The 16,808-nt window shown below is 34.0% G+C and overlaps 1 protein-coding gene across 3 annotated transcripts in view; it reads left to right on the forward strand.

Moving 5' to 3' along the window:
- The first annotated feature begins 7,704 nt into the window (after positions 1-7,704).
- LOC114871999 (protein timeless homolog) overlaps positions 7,705-16,808 on the forward strand; it is a 140,994-nt gene continuing 131,890 nt past the window's right edge. For all 3 annotated transcript variants that reach the window (XM_029178695.2, XM_029178697.2, XM_029178696.2), the window contains exons 1-14: positions 7,705-7,831; positions 8,013-8,180; positions 8,259-8,412; positions 8,483-8,663; positions 8,747-8,878; positions 8,949-9,044; positions 9,130-9,293; positions 11,291-11,408; positions 12,221-12,483; positions 13,571-13,703; positions 13,783-13,937; positions 14,875-15,017; positions 15,089-15,239; positions 15,541-15,621. In XM_029178695.2, the coding sequence (XP_029034528.1) occupies positions 8,087-8,180; positions 8,259-8,412; positions 8,483-8,663; positions 8,747-8,878; positions 8,949-9,044; positions 9,130-9,293; positions 11,291-11,408; positions 12,221-12,483; positions 13,571-13,703; positions 13,783-13,937; positions 14,875-15,017; positions 15,089-15,239; positions 15,541-15,621 (1,865 nt within the window). In that variant the 5' untranslated portion in view covers positions 7,705-7,831; positions 8,013-8,086. The remainder of the gene's footprint in view (positions 7,832-8,012; positions 8,181-8,258; positions 8,413-8,482; positions 8,664-8,746; positions 8,879-8,948; positions 9,045-9,129; positions 9,294-11,290; positions 11,409-12,220; positions 12,484-13,570; positions 13,704-13,782; positions 13,938-14,874; positions 15,018-15,088; positions 15,240-15,540; positions 15,622-16,808) is intronic.

Here is a 16,808-nt window from a genome sequence, read left to right on the forward strand (position 1 = left end):
ATTCAATTAAATCAGTTAACATTAATTAATATTTTCTCAATGAATTTCATTTAATCAGATTTCGCGTCTAAAGAGCTGGTTAATTAATAATGTTTTCTCTGTTATTTGATTTAACGAGTTGCTCGCGCCGCTATTGAATTTCTGTTACGCGCTGTCATTCGCCGTACAAGTATCTTTAAGTTCAGATTGCACCATCTGCGGCCATGCTCGTCGTTGTTAGAAACTATCTAACCATTCCATGGTCGATCGTATTTGTGTTCTGTCATTCGCTCACGACTGGACACTCACCGGCTTCAACCCCATTGTATTACAGTTTCGCCATGTCAGGTTCAGCACCTACCATTATTGTAATACGTGCCATCGTCTCTGTAGTCCGCCTTCATTACGAATATTAGACATCGATCTGCTACCGCGAAGTAGCCAACTTTCCTAGTTCAACAGAAACCATCGCCACCATAGTTTACGAAACAATCGGATGCTACTAAAATAGACTTCGTTCGAGGAACGTATAATTTTCAGATAATTTCTTCCATGAAACTTCTTTTTTATAGTACCATGTTTTTCTGGTACATCTCCTTAATACAAATTACTATAATTTTTCTCACGCAATGAATCGAAGCAGAACCGTTCTTTTTTATGGTACCATGGTATGTCTCCTTAATACAAATTATTATAATTTTTTGACGTGGTGAATCGAATCAGAACCATATGACGACATGAATTTCGCTATCACTGTACCACAATACCAAGGTAAATCGTAACCCTCTCACATGTTCAAGCTTAACAAGCTATGATGGTGAATTATCGTCTCTGTAGAACTGGAGCGTAAGCTTATAGTCGAGCACAGTATATTTCTGAGCATTACACCCACTGGGGTAGCAACTTCAAAGAAGCGTATTTTATAATCGAGTCACCGTACCGTGTAAGTGTGACGCTTCATTTGGCAGGATTGTAAAAAGTATTCTTATGTTCAGCTAATCTGAACGTGGTAACTCGTTTATGATGATCTTCAATGTTGGTCAATAATGTTTAGGTACTCAAAAAATTTGTTCTAATAAAAATTTTAATAAAATTTTCCCGACCCAGGTTAATATTATCAGATTCGGCCCGATTCTTTTCGTCTCAACTCTTTTTATTTCGATCTGGCTCGATTTTTTCGGATTCGGCCCGATTTTTCCGATTTAACCTGATTCTTTCCGATCCGAAACTCAGGGACTTAACATACTACCAGTCTGCCCGTACATTCCTAGCGGCCACTTGACAATCAGATTACTATGTGTGCAGAAGCAGGTGGCGAACACGGCAAATACTAACCAACAGAACTCCACAAATAGCATGTACCTACATTAAGTAGATGTTGGCGAAGGTAATGTTCTGTTGGATGGCATACTCGCATCGAAACAACAGCATTGGGTATGTAAACAACGGAAAGGAGGAGACCTTATTACAAAATATCTTGGATCCACATCTCCTTTGCGGTGCATTAAAACCGCATCAACGTTATTATTCCTCGAGCCGCATTTGTATCGATCTTGTCAATATCGAGCAAGCTGTTTCCAGGTACCTTCTCTTTTTCAGAGGGAAGTGCAATAAAGCGACTTGCAAAGAAACCAGCTTTCACATATATGGAGGTAGAAGGACGATATCTCTGCTCACAGATTTACTGCTTAACGAAATCATTGCTCTCACTCGGTGTAAGTCCATTTCCCGTTGAACTGGATCAAAGGACTCTTAATACAATTATACGGGGACCTGAACAAAGTCCTGATGTTTACTTTGTAATGTACGTTATTCGATTCACGACGATTTAACCGAAGATGAAGTTTCGCGAAAGGAAATAGCGAAACGAAAGTAGTTACCGAAGGATTCAAGATACAATTTATGACAAATGATTTCTTTTTTTCCCTTTAACTCTTTGATGATGGAACTTAATTATAATTTTAAATTCGCGTTTATTCTCGAATGAAACCCTGCCTTTTTAATGAATTAACATTGATCCTGATATATTTTTCTATAATACAATTATTTATTTATTTATATATTCACATATTATTTTTATTAGTATCACTTGGACAGCCAGTTTTATAAATATACAGATACTCGCAGTTAAAGTGTTAAACACATACATGTATTTTATGCAATTTCAGAGTGAACAACGCGAAATGTTGTTCCCTGATGATTGAAAACAAGTGTGTACACGAGATTGTAGTATTGAGTATTCTCTTCTTTTTTTTTTTTGGACAAACGGATTTTTACCACACATGCCTTCTACAGGAGGTACAACCGCTGCACTCTCAACAACGTGTTGTTCCGAATAGAAGGTTACACGCAGTAGTTGCGTGATTTTTTCACCAGAGTAAAAATCCGCTTGTTTGAAAAGGGGCCTAAATTCTGCCTCCCAGCAGGAATCCACCATACACGTTCAAGAGAACAACAAACCCATTTCCGACATACAGGTCACGTTTTCGGTCGGTTTCCAAGTAAAATTGTTTTTTCAGCCTTGAACGTGACGTATACACGATGTTTTATTGCGTTTCACAGACAATTTTACGCTATCATTTACTAATAACCACGTGGAAAATGTATAAATTCGTAGCGAATTAATCCTTTTACTACGTGGACGATGCAAAGTAAATATGCGAGGGAAATTTTTCTGAAATAATTATCCATACTAAAATATTTATCATAGCGAATAAAATTTTAGGAAGAATTTTTATTTGCCAGATTTTTAACTGATCGTCGAGGTAAAAATCAAGAGATTCAATCTCAGATTAATATTTTCGTACCCTCTTCTCTTTGAATACAAACATGAACGAACAAGGGTAGCAAGATACAGGAGGGTGAATATTTGCTGACAAAAGCAGCGTCAATGACAGATAGCTGGAAACATTAACGAGTGACTTATCTCCTGCCACGAAAGAGGGTACTGCAGCACAACAGTGAATCCACAAAGCTATCGCGAATATTTTTCTAGTTCATAACACTTTGACCTCCCAAGGGAAACTGGCGGACGCAGGAAAAAGTATTATACAACCTTCTATGATATTTATCACGACGTAATTAATCTAGACATTAATAAATTAGGAAATCTTTCCAGGGAAGTCTCGACTGAATGTACTCGAGAAGTTTCAAGATTCAGCCATCAATGCTACGACTGATGAAATTTGAATACAGGTTTAATGTCGAAACTGCTAAGAGGGTGTGGTTATTCGCGAGGTTGTGAACTATTGAAAATCAGTCACCTCATTCAGCACTGCTGGCACACCCTGACGAAGCTTGGGGACAATTTATTACACGTATATCCAACATTTGGATATTATACCACGTATTAATACATCCAGGTCTTTTGAAAAGTTACGAAGCACACCTATCATCGAAACGACGAATTTGTATGAATTTCCGTACGAACAAATCTTTAATTTAATATTCTTCTTGAAGCACTGTTTCAGAAAATTGCACGTTTAATAAAACGTTTAATAGCAACAGCTGAAACCGTTTGTCAAGAAACAATCAATTTCTCGTCGCTAATGCTCTAAAGCCGATTTCACAGAAATAAATCCCTTTAATTGATGGTCTCATTAGTAATTGAAAATGTTGATTGAGAATCCTTTCGGTACGGTGGCGGTGCGTTATTGATTAACGTACAAGTGATAAAATAAAGCCTAACGAAAACTTTTGGTATACGTACCGATACTATTTTTTCTAAAGGAGAATATACATTGAAAAGTTAATGCAAAAACTTTCAGCAAGTGTTCGAACTGAGCAATCTTGCTGTGGCGTTGAGAACTTGTTCCCTGAAACTAATCACAACTTCCTTTCCTTAGGAATTGCTCTCCCCTTTGAAACTATACCCTAAATTTTCTATCAAACTTTCATGATTCTATGATTTACGAACTTAATAAGCATTTGCAATATCAGATAATTAATTAGGAAAATAAAACTGGGTATTAGGGCATTTTTCTAACTCAAAGATGAAAGGTTCCTTTTTAAAGAAAAAATTTCATTAAAGCATTGAAATGCAAATGCACTGATTTTTTCAATGGAATCATGTACTTTTCTTCTATAGCTTGATTTTTCAAAACAGTTTGCATAAAAATGCTCAGAAAACACGTATAGAAATTAAAGAAAATTTTGGAAATACATTTTTAAAAAAATGGAAATAGAAAGAAATATTGATTGGTTAATTAATACTGAAAATGATCGAGTTGGTCTTGTTAAGCGGACCGGTGGGTGCTTTAATTACTAAACGGGATTAGTAGGAAAGATTCCACAGCTTTGTGGTAGAAAATTATGACCCGATTTTCAGAAGTTGAGCGTATATTAAAAGCCATTTTGGGTCTAACGAGTTTCTCGTAACGAACATTCAAATACCTTTGCTCTATAAAATCACTTATAGTTCATAGCGCTGAACAGAATCGCTTTATTTCAACTTGACTGCCGTTTCCAACTCACTCGTCCGCCAGACAGTTATGTTTACGCGCGACGAAACTTACGAAACTTAAGTAAATTAACTAGCTAACGAGTAGATTACCTACACGACATTTAACTGTCAACTTCGCCGAGCAGTCAGACTCATACTTTTCCAGGGCGAACTGCAAGGTAACCTGTGAAACATCTCTTCGTTTCGAATATAGAATTGTATTTATTATCTAGGTTTAACGAAATAAGCTCAGACGAAGCATGATTACCGACGAACGAGTTGGAATAAGGAGAATTAGAATAATTTGTTTCGAGTTGAAGAATTTGCAGCTATTTACATGATTTCGAACTTTAATTGGAGCTTGTAAAATAATTACAACGTAGTTACATAAAATGTATTATGTACACGATGTTGCAAAGAAATTAGATATGTAAATATTAAAATGATTTCAAGGGTCAAAATACCCTGTTAAGAATATAGTAAGTTATTACATGGGATGAAACTGTACTAGATATGGAAAAAAAAATATATTTATTCGTAATTATATAATTTTTGATATCTCATATTGCGATAGCAAAGAATTTAAAAAAGAAAGCCTTAAAAGCGTCTCTCGAATCCCTAAGGTGACAAAAGTGGGACGACACCAGTGAGGGAATAATAAATAATTCAGGCAATTAAGAATATTAGTAAGTTTCTTCATGGGGTAAAACTGTGTTAGATATGGAAAAAAAAGATATTCGTTGGAAATTATATAATTTTTAATATCTCATATTGCGATAGCAAAGAATTTAAAAAAGAAAGCCTTAAAAGTGTCTCTCGAATCCCTAAGGTGCCAAAAGTGGGACGACACCAGTGAGGGATTAATAAATAATTCAGGCAATTTAAACAGGGTGACACCCAGCTAACAGTATTTACTGCAGATTTTAAATGAAATAATGGATAATGGAATTAATTCACTTATAAATTCATTATCACAACTGTAGATACGTTTGATATGTATTAATCTATTTCGAATACATATTTCATTAATCCAATTATTCATTGTCACCAAATGAAATTTCTATAAATAATGTATTACGCCAGACATATATATATATATATGTCTTTAATTCTTCGAAGCAATGCGTGCAGTTGAAGCTTGGGAAACACGATTCAAATATTTAATTAACTGAACTGCAAATATAAATGATGTCTGTGTACTCTTCGCTTTGATCTCTGAAGAATCATTTTCCATTAATAATGTATTATAATTTGATAGCATACGAGTATCAAAAAATAACATTTATGGAATATCAATTTGAAGTATAAAATTTGACAACAATGATTACATAAATATTTCATCAATATCCTGAGTACAAAATGCCTAATGTCTAAAATAACAATTTTCTAATAAAGTAGTTTGGATCTTCACTACAGGCACACTACTGTAAAAGCGTGAACATAAAGCCAGAGAGATTGACAGCATCATATTCGAAAAAACTGTTCGCCCATTGTACACAACACGCGGGAGCAGTACAAAGGATGAAGACAAAAGGGCAATGTAATAAAATGAACAGACAAGTGTCGATAGGAAGAGCAAGTAAATGGCCGATAACCTATTGACCTAGATAAAACAGATGATATTGATTAACCACAGCATGTTTGTCCCACAGCAGTTAAACATGGGTCCCTTTTGCCTGCTATTCTCTATTCTAACGGTTGGCACCTGTTTCGCCCTTTCACCCTGCTGGTCTAATATGTACTCCGTCTATCTTCCTTTCACATGCGACTTTATTCAATCCTCTCGTATTGGTTTATTCCTTGGTGTATCCTCGTTGCGAAGTCTTCGAACGCCCTTCTCGTACTCTTTTCCTCTCTTTTTTTCCGTATAGCCTCGCAACGAAATTGGATTTATGGCTTTATTTTCCTCCATCGTGGACAATATCTACTGCAGATTGCTCGCCGTGGAACGCGATTCTCGGTATTATAGTGAAATAATGGAGCCCTTGTGTCCCTTTCACGTCGCCCTTGCGGAGGAAAAAGAAAAGGCCACGAAGCGGATACTGACCAAAAGCTTTGATACGGTTCGAAGTTGGTAAAATATATTTTCCAGAAGGTTCACGGGACTTGGATTCTGCCGGTATACCATTTTCGTCGTTCGTTTTGCGAAAGTGGCGAGAAATTTTCGCTTTCAAGACGAGGTCGGAAAAAAATTTCAAGTATCTCTGATGTTTGTAAGTTCAAAGCGGGTTCACTTGAAAGTAATTAATTAAATACTTCGCCGAGAGAACAGCTCGGTATTAAAAGCGTTACTTCGGAACGAAATTGCGAAAAAAAGTGCGAGGTTTGCAAAGATGAAAGTATGATGAAACCATCCCTTAAATTCTGCTTGTTATTTCAAAGGGAGGAAAAATATTTCTGGCAGTAAGCAAATTCTATTTTTTTTTAGCGGATTCAAGGCCAGGTAAATGTGAAACGAAAAATATTGATGTGCTTCCATTTCAGCTTTAATCTACTTAATTTATTTCTTTTTCGGCTCGCGAATTTATTTGACTTTAATTACTTTCTATCAGAATTTTATCGAACCAAGCACAATCTTTTTGGTCATTTTTCAGCTACCACTAGCTATAATTCAGTTTTATATATTAAATGCTTTTTGATGTAGCTTTGTTACTTTTATGAAATAATTCAATATTAGGTAAAATTCAATATTTTTCATTTAACCGATCGATTGAACGTTTATATCGAATTTTTGAGAAAACTGAAATTGAATGATTCCTATTTTACGATGTTTTGACCATGTTTCCCTTTGGTTTACTTCCGGTTATCATATACCTATGTATTATTAACTTTGCACTTACCTTAACCTTTTGAAGTCAGGATGAAAAATTCTGCAGTAGTGATCTGTTTAAACAATTAGAAAATTAACTGAAATACTATTATGGAAAGCTTTATGTAACCAAATTTTATTCCATACCTTCGATTTGCCTTCTCATGAAAAACCAACACTTTCACTGTTATATTAAATATTCCAAGACAATATACACTACGTACATTAGTTTAAAAAGAAACTCAACAAATAAATCACGTTTTGGAATGATTGTTTAGGATCAGAAGCTTTAAATAACTTTAATTAAACTTGAGAGTTACACACACGCGTCTGATCCCGAGATAAAGAATTATGTTAGTAATGGCGGTTCGATAATCGCATTCGAAGTTACATATTAATCGATTTATAATTCGATAGGTATTGTAGATTGCTCGCCCTCTGGTGGCAAATTTCATAAAAGCGCGCAAACATTTTCCCGCGCTTTGGTCATAACTTGTTGCGTTTAACATTTAGTGTGTACTGTGTTTGCTATAAGTGTTGTGAATTTTTAGTGACAGCATGAAGAAATTAGTACCTTTTTAGTTCAGATATCTGCTGTAAATGTAAGTAACAATTTTTATAAAACTCTTTTATTAGTACTGGAATATCTAACCTCAAGCAGTCAGCATGCCAGTAGGTTTATAAGTGTCAAGATGACTTTTTACAATATTCTATTGAAGTAACTGTAATGTTGTACAGAAGTAGTAAAATTATTATTTCTGTAAGATGTTTTGTTAATTACAGATATTCCAAAGAATTCTAAATATCATTACATAGAAATTCTGAGTTGAATAGCTTATATTGCAAAGAGAATCAAAATGTCAGATTATCTCTCTACTGAACTTGCAGCAACATGTGCTGCACTTGGTTATTATGACGGGACTAAATATCATTTAGATAAACACTGTTTAGGTAGGACTTTATATTGGTTGTAGATTAAAAAGTCTATTATATATTTATGTATTGCATATTATTAAAATTTCTTCATAGATGTTATAAAGGATCTTATTAAATATCTAAGAAGGGATAATGAAAATCATATTGTACGCCAGTTTCTTGGGCAAACAAAATTACTTCAAACTGATCTTATAAAAATTTTTGTCGCTCATTCTGATAAGTTAGAACTTTGGGATGTATTATTAAGGCAAGTTACAAATGATATAAAATATACTTCATTACCGGGTTCTTTCAATAACAGTTCATTGTATAATTAGGTTGATTATCAATTTAACAAGTCCAGTCTTCTTAGTTTTTAATGAACAAATACCTACCGATAAGATCCAATATGCTACCTATCAAAAACTTGTTGCACATACACAAGATTACAAAGTGGCATTAACGGATGATCGTATATGGACAGCATTAAGTAATCGTTTAAGTGAAATTCTTAAAATAGTAAGTTTTCAAATGTCATTGGTATATATCATGGCAGTATCTAAGCATTGAATCATATGTAATTGCTCATTTTGTCTCTTCAGGATAGTACAGAAAGGGGGGAAGAGAAAGAAATGATTATTGAAAGAATTCTTGTTTTTATCAGAAATGTGTTGCAAATTCCTCCAGATGAAAATGAAAAACGTGTTGATAATGATGTTACAATTCATGATCAGGTATGATATCGGGTATTATTTTTAGTTGTTGATGAATCTTAGTTATTCCTTTATATAATGTGTTTAATAGGTTTTATTTGTACTACATGCATCTGGAGTTGTTGATTTGTTATTGTTTATCGCTAGTAATAGAGACGAACAACAATATCATTTGCAAGTATTAGAGGTACGTGAAAAGTAACAATATGTTTGTAATAATATCCTTTGGATAACGTTGTTTCAAACATATTATTCAATAACTGTCTTGTTAGATTGTATCGCTAATGTTACGCGATCAAAATGCCAGTCAGTTAGCAAAGTCCGGGTTGCAACGTAGTACAACAGAAAAAGAAAGAGATGAGGCAGTACTTTTAGCTGCTCGACTGAAAGAAAAACAAGAGAAAATGGAAAAGGTCAGAAAATATGCAAGCTCCAGGTAAGTTTAATTCTCTTCTATTTCCATTTCTTTATACGCGCCAAAGTATATTTTTTCGACTTAATGGATCGAGATAATATTTTGTATTTAAAATATTTCATTGAAATAAATCATATAACTGGTTAGAAGATTTTTAACTATGTTTTTTGATAGCTAATAATGGAATATACATATTTGTTTCGGTGTGATCGATAAATAAAATAAATCTCTACAGTTTTAATAACTTAATTTCTCATCGATTTTCGGAATATGAAATTCACGAGTTCTGGAAATGAATTATTTAAACGTTAAATTAATTTCATTTCTTTCGTTTGCTTTTCATATTTGCACAGATATTTTCATTTCGGTTTGGTATACGTTAAATTAGCGAATATACTCTTATTGTTAGCTGGTTTATCTTCATTTTCAAAAGTATCATTTGCAATCCATTTTTATTATAGTTGCCAAGAATTATTATAGATAGAGATTGGTATAATATTTCTATTTAACATTTTTAGAATACACTAGGTTTCTTTAGAGAAAATAGCGTAGGAGTAATTCTCAAAACCTTAATTTTCATGATATTAATAATAAAAGAGATTTAGGGACAAAAATAAGATAATTTTTAATTATTAAATATTATATGTATAATTTAATATATAATTGGAAAGTACGAATATCAAAGTGAATATTATTTGATGATGGGGGACCACAGCCTGTATATCTCGGGCTTCTTCCCTTGTCATTCTCTCCCGGTCGCCTGTGGGAAGGGTGAGAGTTTACAGGAAGGGAGGAACCCGGAACATCGCCATTTTCCCGGGGGAATCCTACTATGCTCGGTACTGTACACTCAACACGTAGATACATGATTTTTACATGTTACACATCAGACTCGCACACAACGGATAGCAAGTAATTTTCGGTTGTACGCATGATGAAATTTAAATACGAATATGATTGCTACGGTATAAACAAGACATTTCACTAGTGAGAGTTTTATTGTTTTACCGAGGAAAGTATAATATATTAAAATGATGGCGGTGGTTAGATACACAATGAATATGACCCAGTTTTTCCGGAAAGCCTATGCATCAGCCGACTAAAAGCTTTTATCCACTTGTTGAAAAGTACGCATGTTTTATTCTTGTATCGTGCATTATTCGTATCTTTGTACTACGTGCCGCCATTTCCTGTAGAAAGCTTTTTGCACCTCGAAAAGAATCGAAGGCAGTAAAGAGATCGACCTTTTTCTCTCACCCTACGAATTGGTCGATGAAGAACACAATCGAAAACGACAAATGACGCAATCCAGAAAGGGGTTTTAAGTCTGAGGTTTTAGAGATGATATCATAAAATTTGTAATAAAATCATAAGATTCATTTTTTTTTATGCTGGGGAGCTTAAATTGAAATTTTTCCTCCACGATTTTTCAAGCTTTAAATCTTCCAATGATTTACCTTCATTTCCATGCGAAGCTTTCATAGTTTTTTTTAGTATCTGTTTACTTGAATCAAATTTTTATAACTGTTTTCTGCCTTTGGTTAAAGAATAAATAAATTTTTAAAAGTGTTTTAAAAATTTTTATAAGTATTTTTTTCCGAAATGTATTGAATAGTTATTGAAATGAATTTCTAAAGAATAAAGAAGTCTAATGTGTAAAAATGATATTATTTCGGTACTCTGTGGTTAATGGGTTGAGAATAATACGCGTATGACGTTCGAGATAGATTTCTCGCGAAGAAAATGTGCCTTCATCGTTTAGCAAAACTATCTGCCGATGACAGGTTCCTTCTATTCCATTGATTGAATTTTCAGAAGTCACGGATGGAATTGAATTCGAATGATCAGTTCTTTTCCAATTGCCAGCGAATACATTCTTTACGCATATCAATTCACGCGTTCGTCTTTTCTTATCGTCATTATTTTCAAATTTCATTTCAGAATTAAAAATTCATATTCCGAAATTCGTATCTTTTATAAAGAGCTTATCACTTTCTATCATTTAATAATATCTTTAGACATTCGCGTTTTGGCGGCACATACGTCGTCGAGAATATGAAAGCTATCGGGGACAATCAGCTGTTATGTCACAAACCTTACCAGAAGATCGAGGCATTAAATTTTAGCAAAGACAAGGTAATTACTTTTAAGTATATTATTAATGAAAACAAAAAATGAGCAGTTATACCGTAATTTCAAGTCGTTTGCTTATTTTGTGTAAAACGACGGAATGAAACATCAGGTCGGAAAACGGTCTGTTCAATTAATCTTTGGCTTCTTGCGGTGCTTCCCGTTAATGAGTAAGTGGGAAAGAGGCTGGCTGGATTTGAATGAAAATACGACTGTTAATTAGGGCTATCCTCGCGTAATTAGAACTGGCTCCTTGCTTAATGGCGCTGAAGCACTTAAAACTAGGTCACCGCTCTTTTCGCGGACATTCTCCTCTTTTTCTTCCGTCTCTTATGTCCTATCCAGCAACAAGCAGACCTTTCCCCTTTTATACCGTTATTACCCTTTTCTTCGCGTAACATCCGTATCCGAGAAGAGACAAACTTTTTCCCAGTTTAGTTCTTTGTAGTTTCTTTCATTACGGACTTTTATAAATTTACCGGACCACGTGACTGTCCGCTATCCGAATTGAAGTGATCACTGATTCTCCTCGTCTCTTTTATGGAATTCTACCCATTTTGTCCTGTTGATCCTTCCGTTTCCTGTTTCTATCATTTTTATGAACCTCCGCATAAAACAGAGAAACCATTATGAAGAGAGAATCAGTTTTCAGGCAGAATTATAGTATCTTATGTTTTACAATGTTTGGTATGATAAGGTCTGAAAATGTTATCAGTTTTATTATACCAAACTTTTATAACTACTATTTCTTTTTTAATGGAAATTGAGAGCATAAGAAGCTAATTTTCTTGTAACAATACTATTTGGTTGTAACATAGAATAAAGTGGCAATACCAAAAAACAAAAGGCCTATGAAAGACCCGAGAAGTGAACGTACGTCCACGTTGAGCGTGAGACTGTTTTTGAAAGAATTCTCTGTAGAATTCCTGAACGCTGCTTACAATCCTGTAATGAAATACGCAAGATCCTGTATCGTCGGCGCGAATCATCCTGAACCGAGTGAAACGGCTTGTTATCTTTGGTCCATGCGTTTCTTCATGGAGTTCAATAGGAATTACAAGTTCGAAGTAAAATATGTGAGGTGAGTCATTGCAAATAGTATTCATTTTTTTTAGGCTTCTTTTACAAAGAGCATTTCCTAGATATTTTTAATCAGCGTTAGAAGCGTTCTGCTTTAAGCAGCGTATATTGTCGTGGCTTAAATTTTCATTCCAAGTACTCTCCAATAAACGTTTATTGCTTGAAAATAGCTTGCTATTCGGGGCACGTTAGAACATCGAAATTTGTGATCATTTTATTAGTAGTTTATTATGGCAGAAGTAGAAACACGAGCAAGCTTTATAGTAGCTCGTATGCGTCTCGTCAATTTATATTATCGTTTTAAAGTTTTAGGATATTTATTAAATTTCGCGTAAACCTGGTCGAACTATCATAGGCTTGGGTCACGTTTCACCCAGCTATGCCGTTCGGAAGTTAATATTCTTAACCCTTTGGAGACGGAGCATTTTTAAGCTTGCACAGAGTATTATTAATAATAATCCCATCCTTCAAAGCAAATATGATTTGTATCAAAAATATAACGCAATATGTAATAAATTAACAATTACTATGACAATTATGTTTGGATACACATATGTGTCGATCGTCCGCAAAGGGTTAATACAAAGTGATTAGTCAAGCAGTTAGAAAATCGAATTTCTAATCGCTTACTATGTCAAAATGATAAAGGAATTTTCGATTTGTTTTGTCACCAAGAATTTTTGTACCTACCCATTTTCTCGACAATTTAGTACTGCCATTTGCGAAAATTCAATTTCCAGTCGCTTATATCTCATGATGATAAAGGAATTTTCGACTTGTTCTGCGATTGAGAATCTGCAGTTTTCCAGTTATATAATCTTTCCTTTGGAACACTCTGTACATAAAGGAACAGTATGAGGTATAATGCTTCGTACTCTTCCGCCATATACTTTATCGCAGAACAAATAGAAAATTCCTGTATCATTTTCAGAGATAGGCGAGTGGAAATTGGATTCTCGCAAATGCACAATACTAAACTGAATGGTTTATTCCATTGATTATTTTGCGTTAAAAGTATTCTGCGCGAGAGTTTATAGTAATTTTTGGATAAAATTGAAGATATCTCACGATCAATTATTTCTCGACAGCGAAACAATATCCACGGAAACATTTTATTTAGTACAAAAACAGATGGATCAGTACTACGAGATGATGACTGTTGATAAAAAGAAAATCCCAGTTTGGTCTCGTAGATTACACGTAGCATTAAAAGCGTATCAGGTGAGAAATCGATCACCGATGTTCAGATTTATTTCTTCGATGGAAGGAAATATGTTTTTCCTTTCATTTATTATCGTAGGAACTTTTGCACACCCTGATGGCGATGGATCAGAGCAAAGACCGAGGTGTTCGAGAATCCAGCAAAGTTATCAAAAGTAACGTGTTTTATGTCCAGGAGTATCGAGAAACTGTTCTTTCACAGCTACTTTGCTTCGACGAAGTCAAAATGTCACGGTTTGTATGAAAGCATGAATTTGAACCCTTCGTGGGTAAGCTGGGTCGTCTATGCCCGAAGCGAATTCCAACTATTTCAAACTCCTTTTCCAATATTTATTTCTCCCAATTAATTCTTTGAACATTTGATTGGAGGAACGATTGCATATTAAAGTAAAGCTCTCAATAAATATTTGAGAATTTTTGCAGACTTTTTGAAAGCCAAGAACAGTATAAAAATTAGTCATGGGCATAAACGAGCCAGGTTGCTGAAAGAAGTTGCAAAAAATGAATTTTTTCATGTGTTAAATCTATGAAATATCAAGGAGATAAAAAATAAAAATTTTGATTTCCCTCCTTCAGTTAATATGCTTAATGTTCTGTTTCGCGTTTCGAAGCAGCTGTTTATCAGGTGAATAGAAATGGGAAATAAGAATCAGTTCGCTATAAGTTCTATTGTGGGCAGATTGATTCGCTTTCAAATCAATCGGCTCGAAGAACGAGGGAGCTACTCTTGTTCCTACTTCTTTGCTTCTTTGTGACTGTTTCTCTCCCCATTGCATTCACCCGTTACCCTTGCCTGTTCCTTCCCTCTTCTTTCGCGTTTCCTACTGAAATAAACAACTTTTATCGACCTTCCGGCCAGTGAAATGGGAAAAGGCGGTGGCTGTTCAACTTTCCGCAAGTTTGACGGGTTTTCCGAGGATTTCCACTGTAAAAATCTAAGGGTAGAGTGGCGCATCGCGATATCGTCGCTTCTCTGACATTTTTCCGACGGTGACGAAAACAAAACTCGACGGACGTACCGTAACTTCATCTTGAACGTTATCGCTTTCGTAACAAGTAGTATAGTGGTACTCTATTTTCATAGATTTTAGCATTTTTTTAAATATACCTTTATACGAATCATAATCCTGAATTAAATTCTCTACCCTGAAAGGACGTCTTGTTTTTCTAGACAATATTTGATCGATCTGATAACGACAGCGCATATTTTCTTAAAAATGTTGGGACAATATTGTGGAAAAAGCAGTCGTAGCGTAGTAGTCCAAAAAGTGAAGCATAAACGACACAAGAGTGGAAATAAGAAAAATCAGAAAAGTAAGAATCAGTTGAACTTTTCAATGTTGACCGAAAGGACGAATGGTCTTTCTAATTGTAAATATGTATAGAAACGGCGCCGAGAGAGCAAGCTCCGCCTCAAAGTTTAGAAGAACGTTGGGACGATATCAGTCCTCAGTTGTCTGTTGTCATGCGAGAAGGAACGATACCCGAAGTCGTTCCGTTTGATGCGACTTTGGATACGCCTATAGAAGATCAAAAGTACGTTTTCATTCCATTCGCTAAATTTTAAGAATATTAACACATTGTTGAATGGCAATTATATACAGAAACTATCTCATGTCACCGGCTATTATTTTATGCCCTGGGTTTTATAAATTGAAATAGATATACATATAATGCAATTGCAAACACGAATTAACTCGTGATCGGTCAACAACGTTTGGACATAAAAACACGAGCTAACTCGTGACCAGTCAACAATGCGTTAATATCTGAATCAAACTTTGAAATATAATGAGATTTTATTACACTTTTTCGTGTGATGGTTTATTGTTTACAGAGTTGATGCTATGAAGAAAATTCAGAAACTGCTACGATCGAAATCTTTGGAACAAGCTGTTGGTCTCCTTCGTGCAGCAAGGTAAGAACACTATTTATTTACAAAAACAATATGTAATGCTGTTTTTTCCTTTCGAAATATTTGATAAACGTATTTAAATGTTTTATTTAAAAAGTGATTTTTACTCGGGTGACGGGTATGTTTAATTAAATAAACTGGGGAATTAGTAATTGACAGTTGTGATAGAGTTTGTTATAATTAACTATTTATATGATAGAATAATATTTTTCCTCTCAAAATTGAATTTCACGGAGTAGGTCGTTTCAGCTCTGAAAATCGTTAAATGGTGAATTAAACTTCCATCAAATATTTTTCAGTTAAATATCCTTAAATAAATGTTTCATTAGTTCATTCATAGTATACCATAACGTGTTCATGAGTGCACAATTAAAATTTTATCTGTACTGCAATGATGTCTTTTAATATTTAGTTTCACTCAGAATATAATTATCCTTTAATATTGAAGTGACATGTTTCACTTATAATAATGTTTGCTTATGTTTTTATTTTTGAAAATATATTAGGTATAAATATATGAATATATTCAAAAATTTATATTAATAAATTGTGATAAAATTTTCAGCACATAGTTTAAGGAGATAAATTACATATCATTACGTTTCGTGAATTTGTTATTGTTTGTATTAATGTTTATTGATAATTAATAGAATATGGCATATCAGTCTGAAACATTTACAAAATATAATAACAAAGTAGTAATAAATTGAGTAGATTTTGCAAAGTATGATAAATGTTGATGGAAGTTTAAAACGTGTTTAGTCTAATTATAACACATCATTCATGTGTATCCAATGTGAATAAAAGGTGAATTTTTTCACACCGGTTAACGGATATGAATGATGCTCGGGGATAAAAGTGCCATTTAGACGGAGATATGAATACGACCCTTGAAGCTGAAAATAGTACTCAACTTGATGACAGGTCATGCGAGAAAGAATACCTTCGCATTTGATTCACAACTCTGTAAACGTTTACTCGTTGATTCGTGTGTTGTAAAACACTACCAAGAATTTCATAGTGTATACTCGTTTTTATTTGAAAAAATATTACATTTTTTAGAATTTGGTTTTTATCCTAATATTTTATAATATTTTATAATATATTTTATAATATTTATTTTCAAACGTTATATTTCCTCGTTTAAATTTGATTCATCTATCAAATCAATTTATACGCTGAATAAACGT

This window comes from Osmia bicornis, chromosome 3 (genome assembly GCF_907164935.1).
Source record: "Osmia bicornis bicornis chromosome 3, iOsmBic2.1, whole genome shotgun sequence".
Taxonomy (NCBI): domain Eukaryota; kingdom Metazoa; phylum Arthropoda; class Insecta; order Hymenoptera; family Megachilidae; genus Osmia; species Osmia bicornis.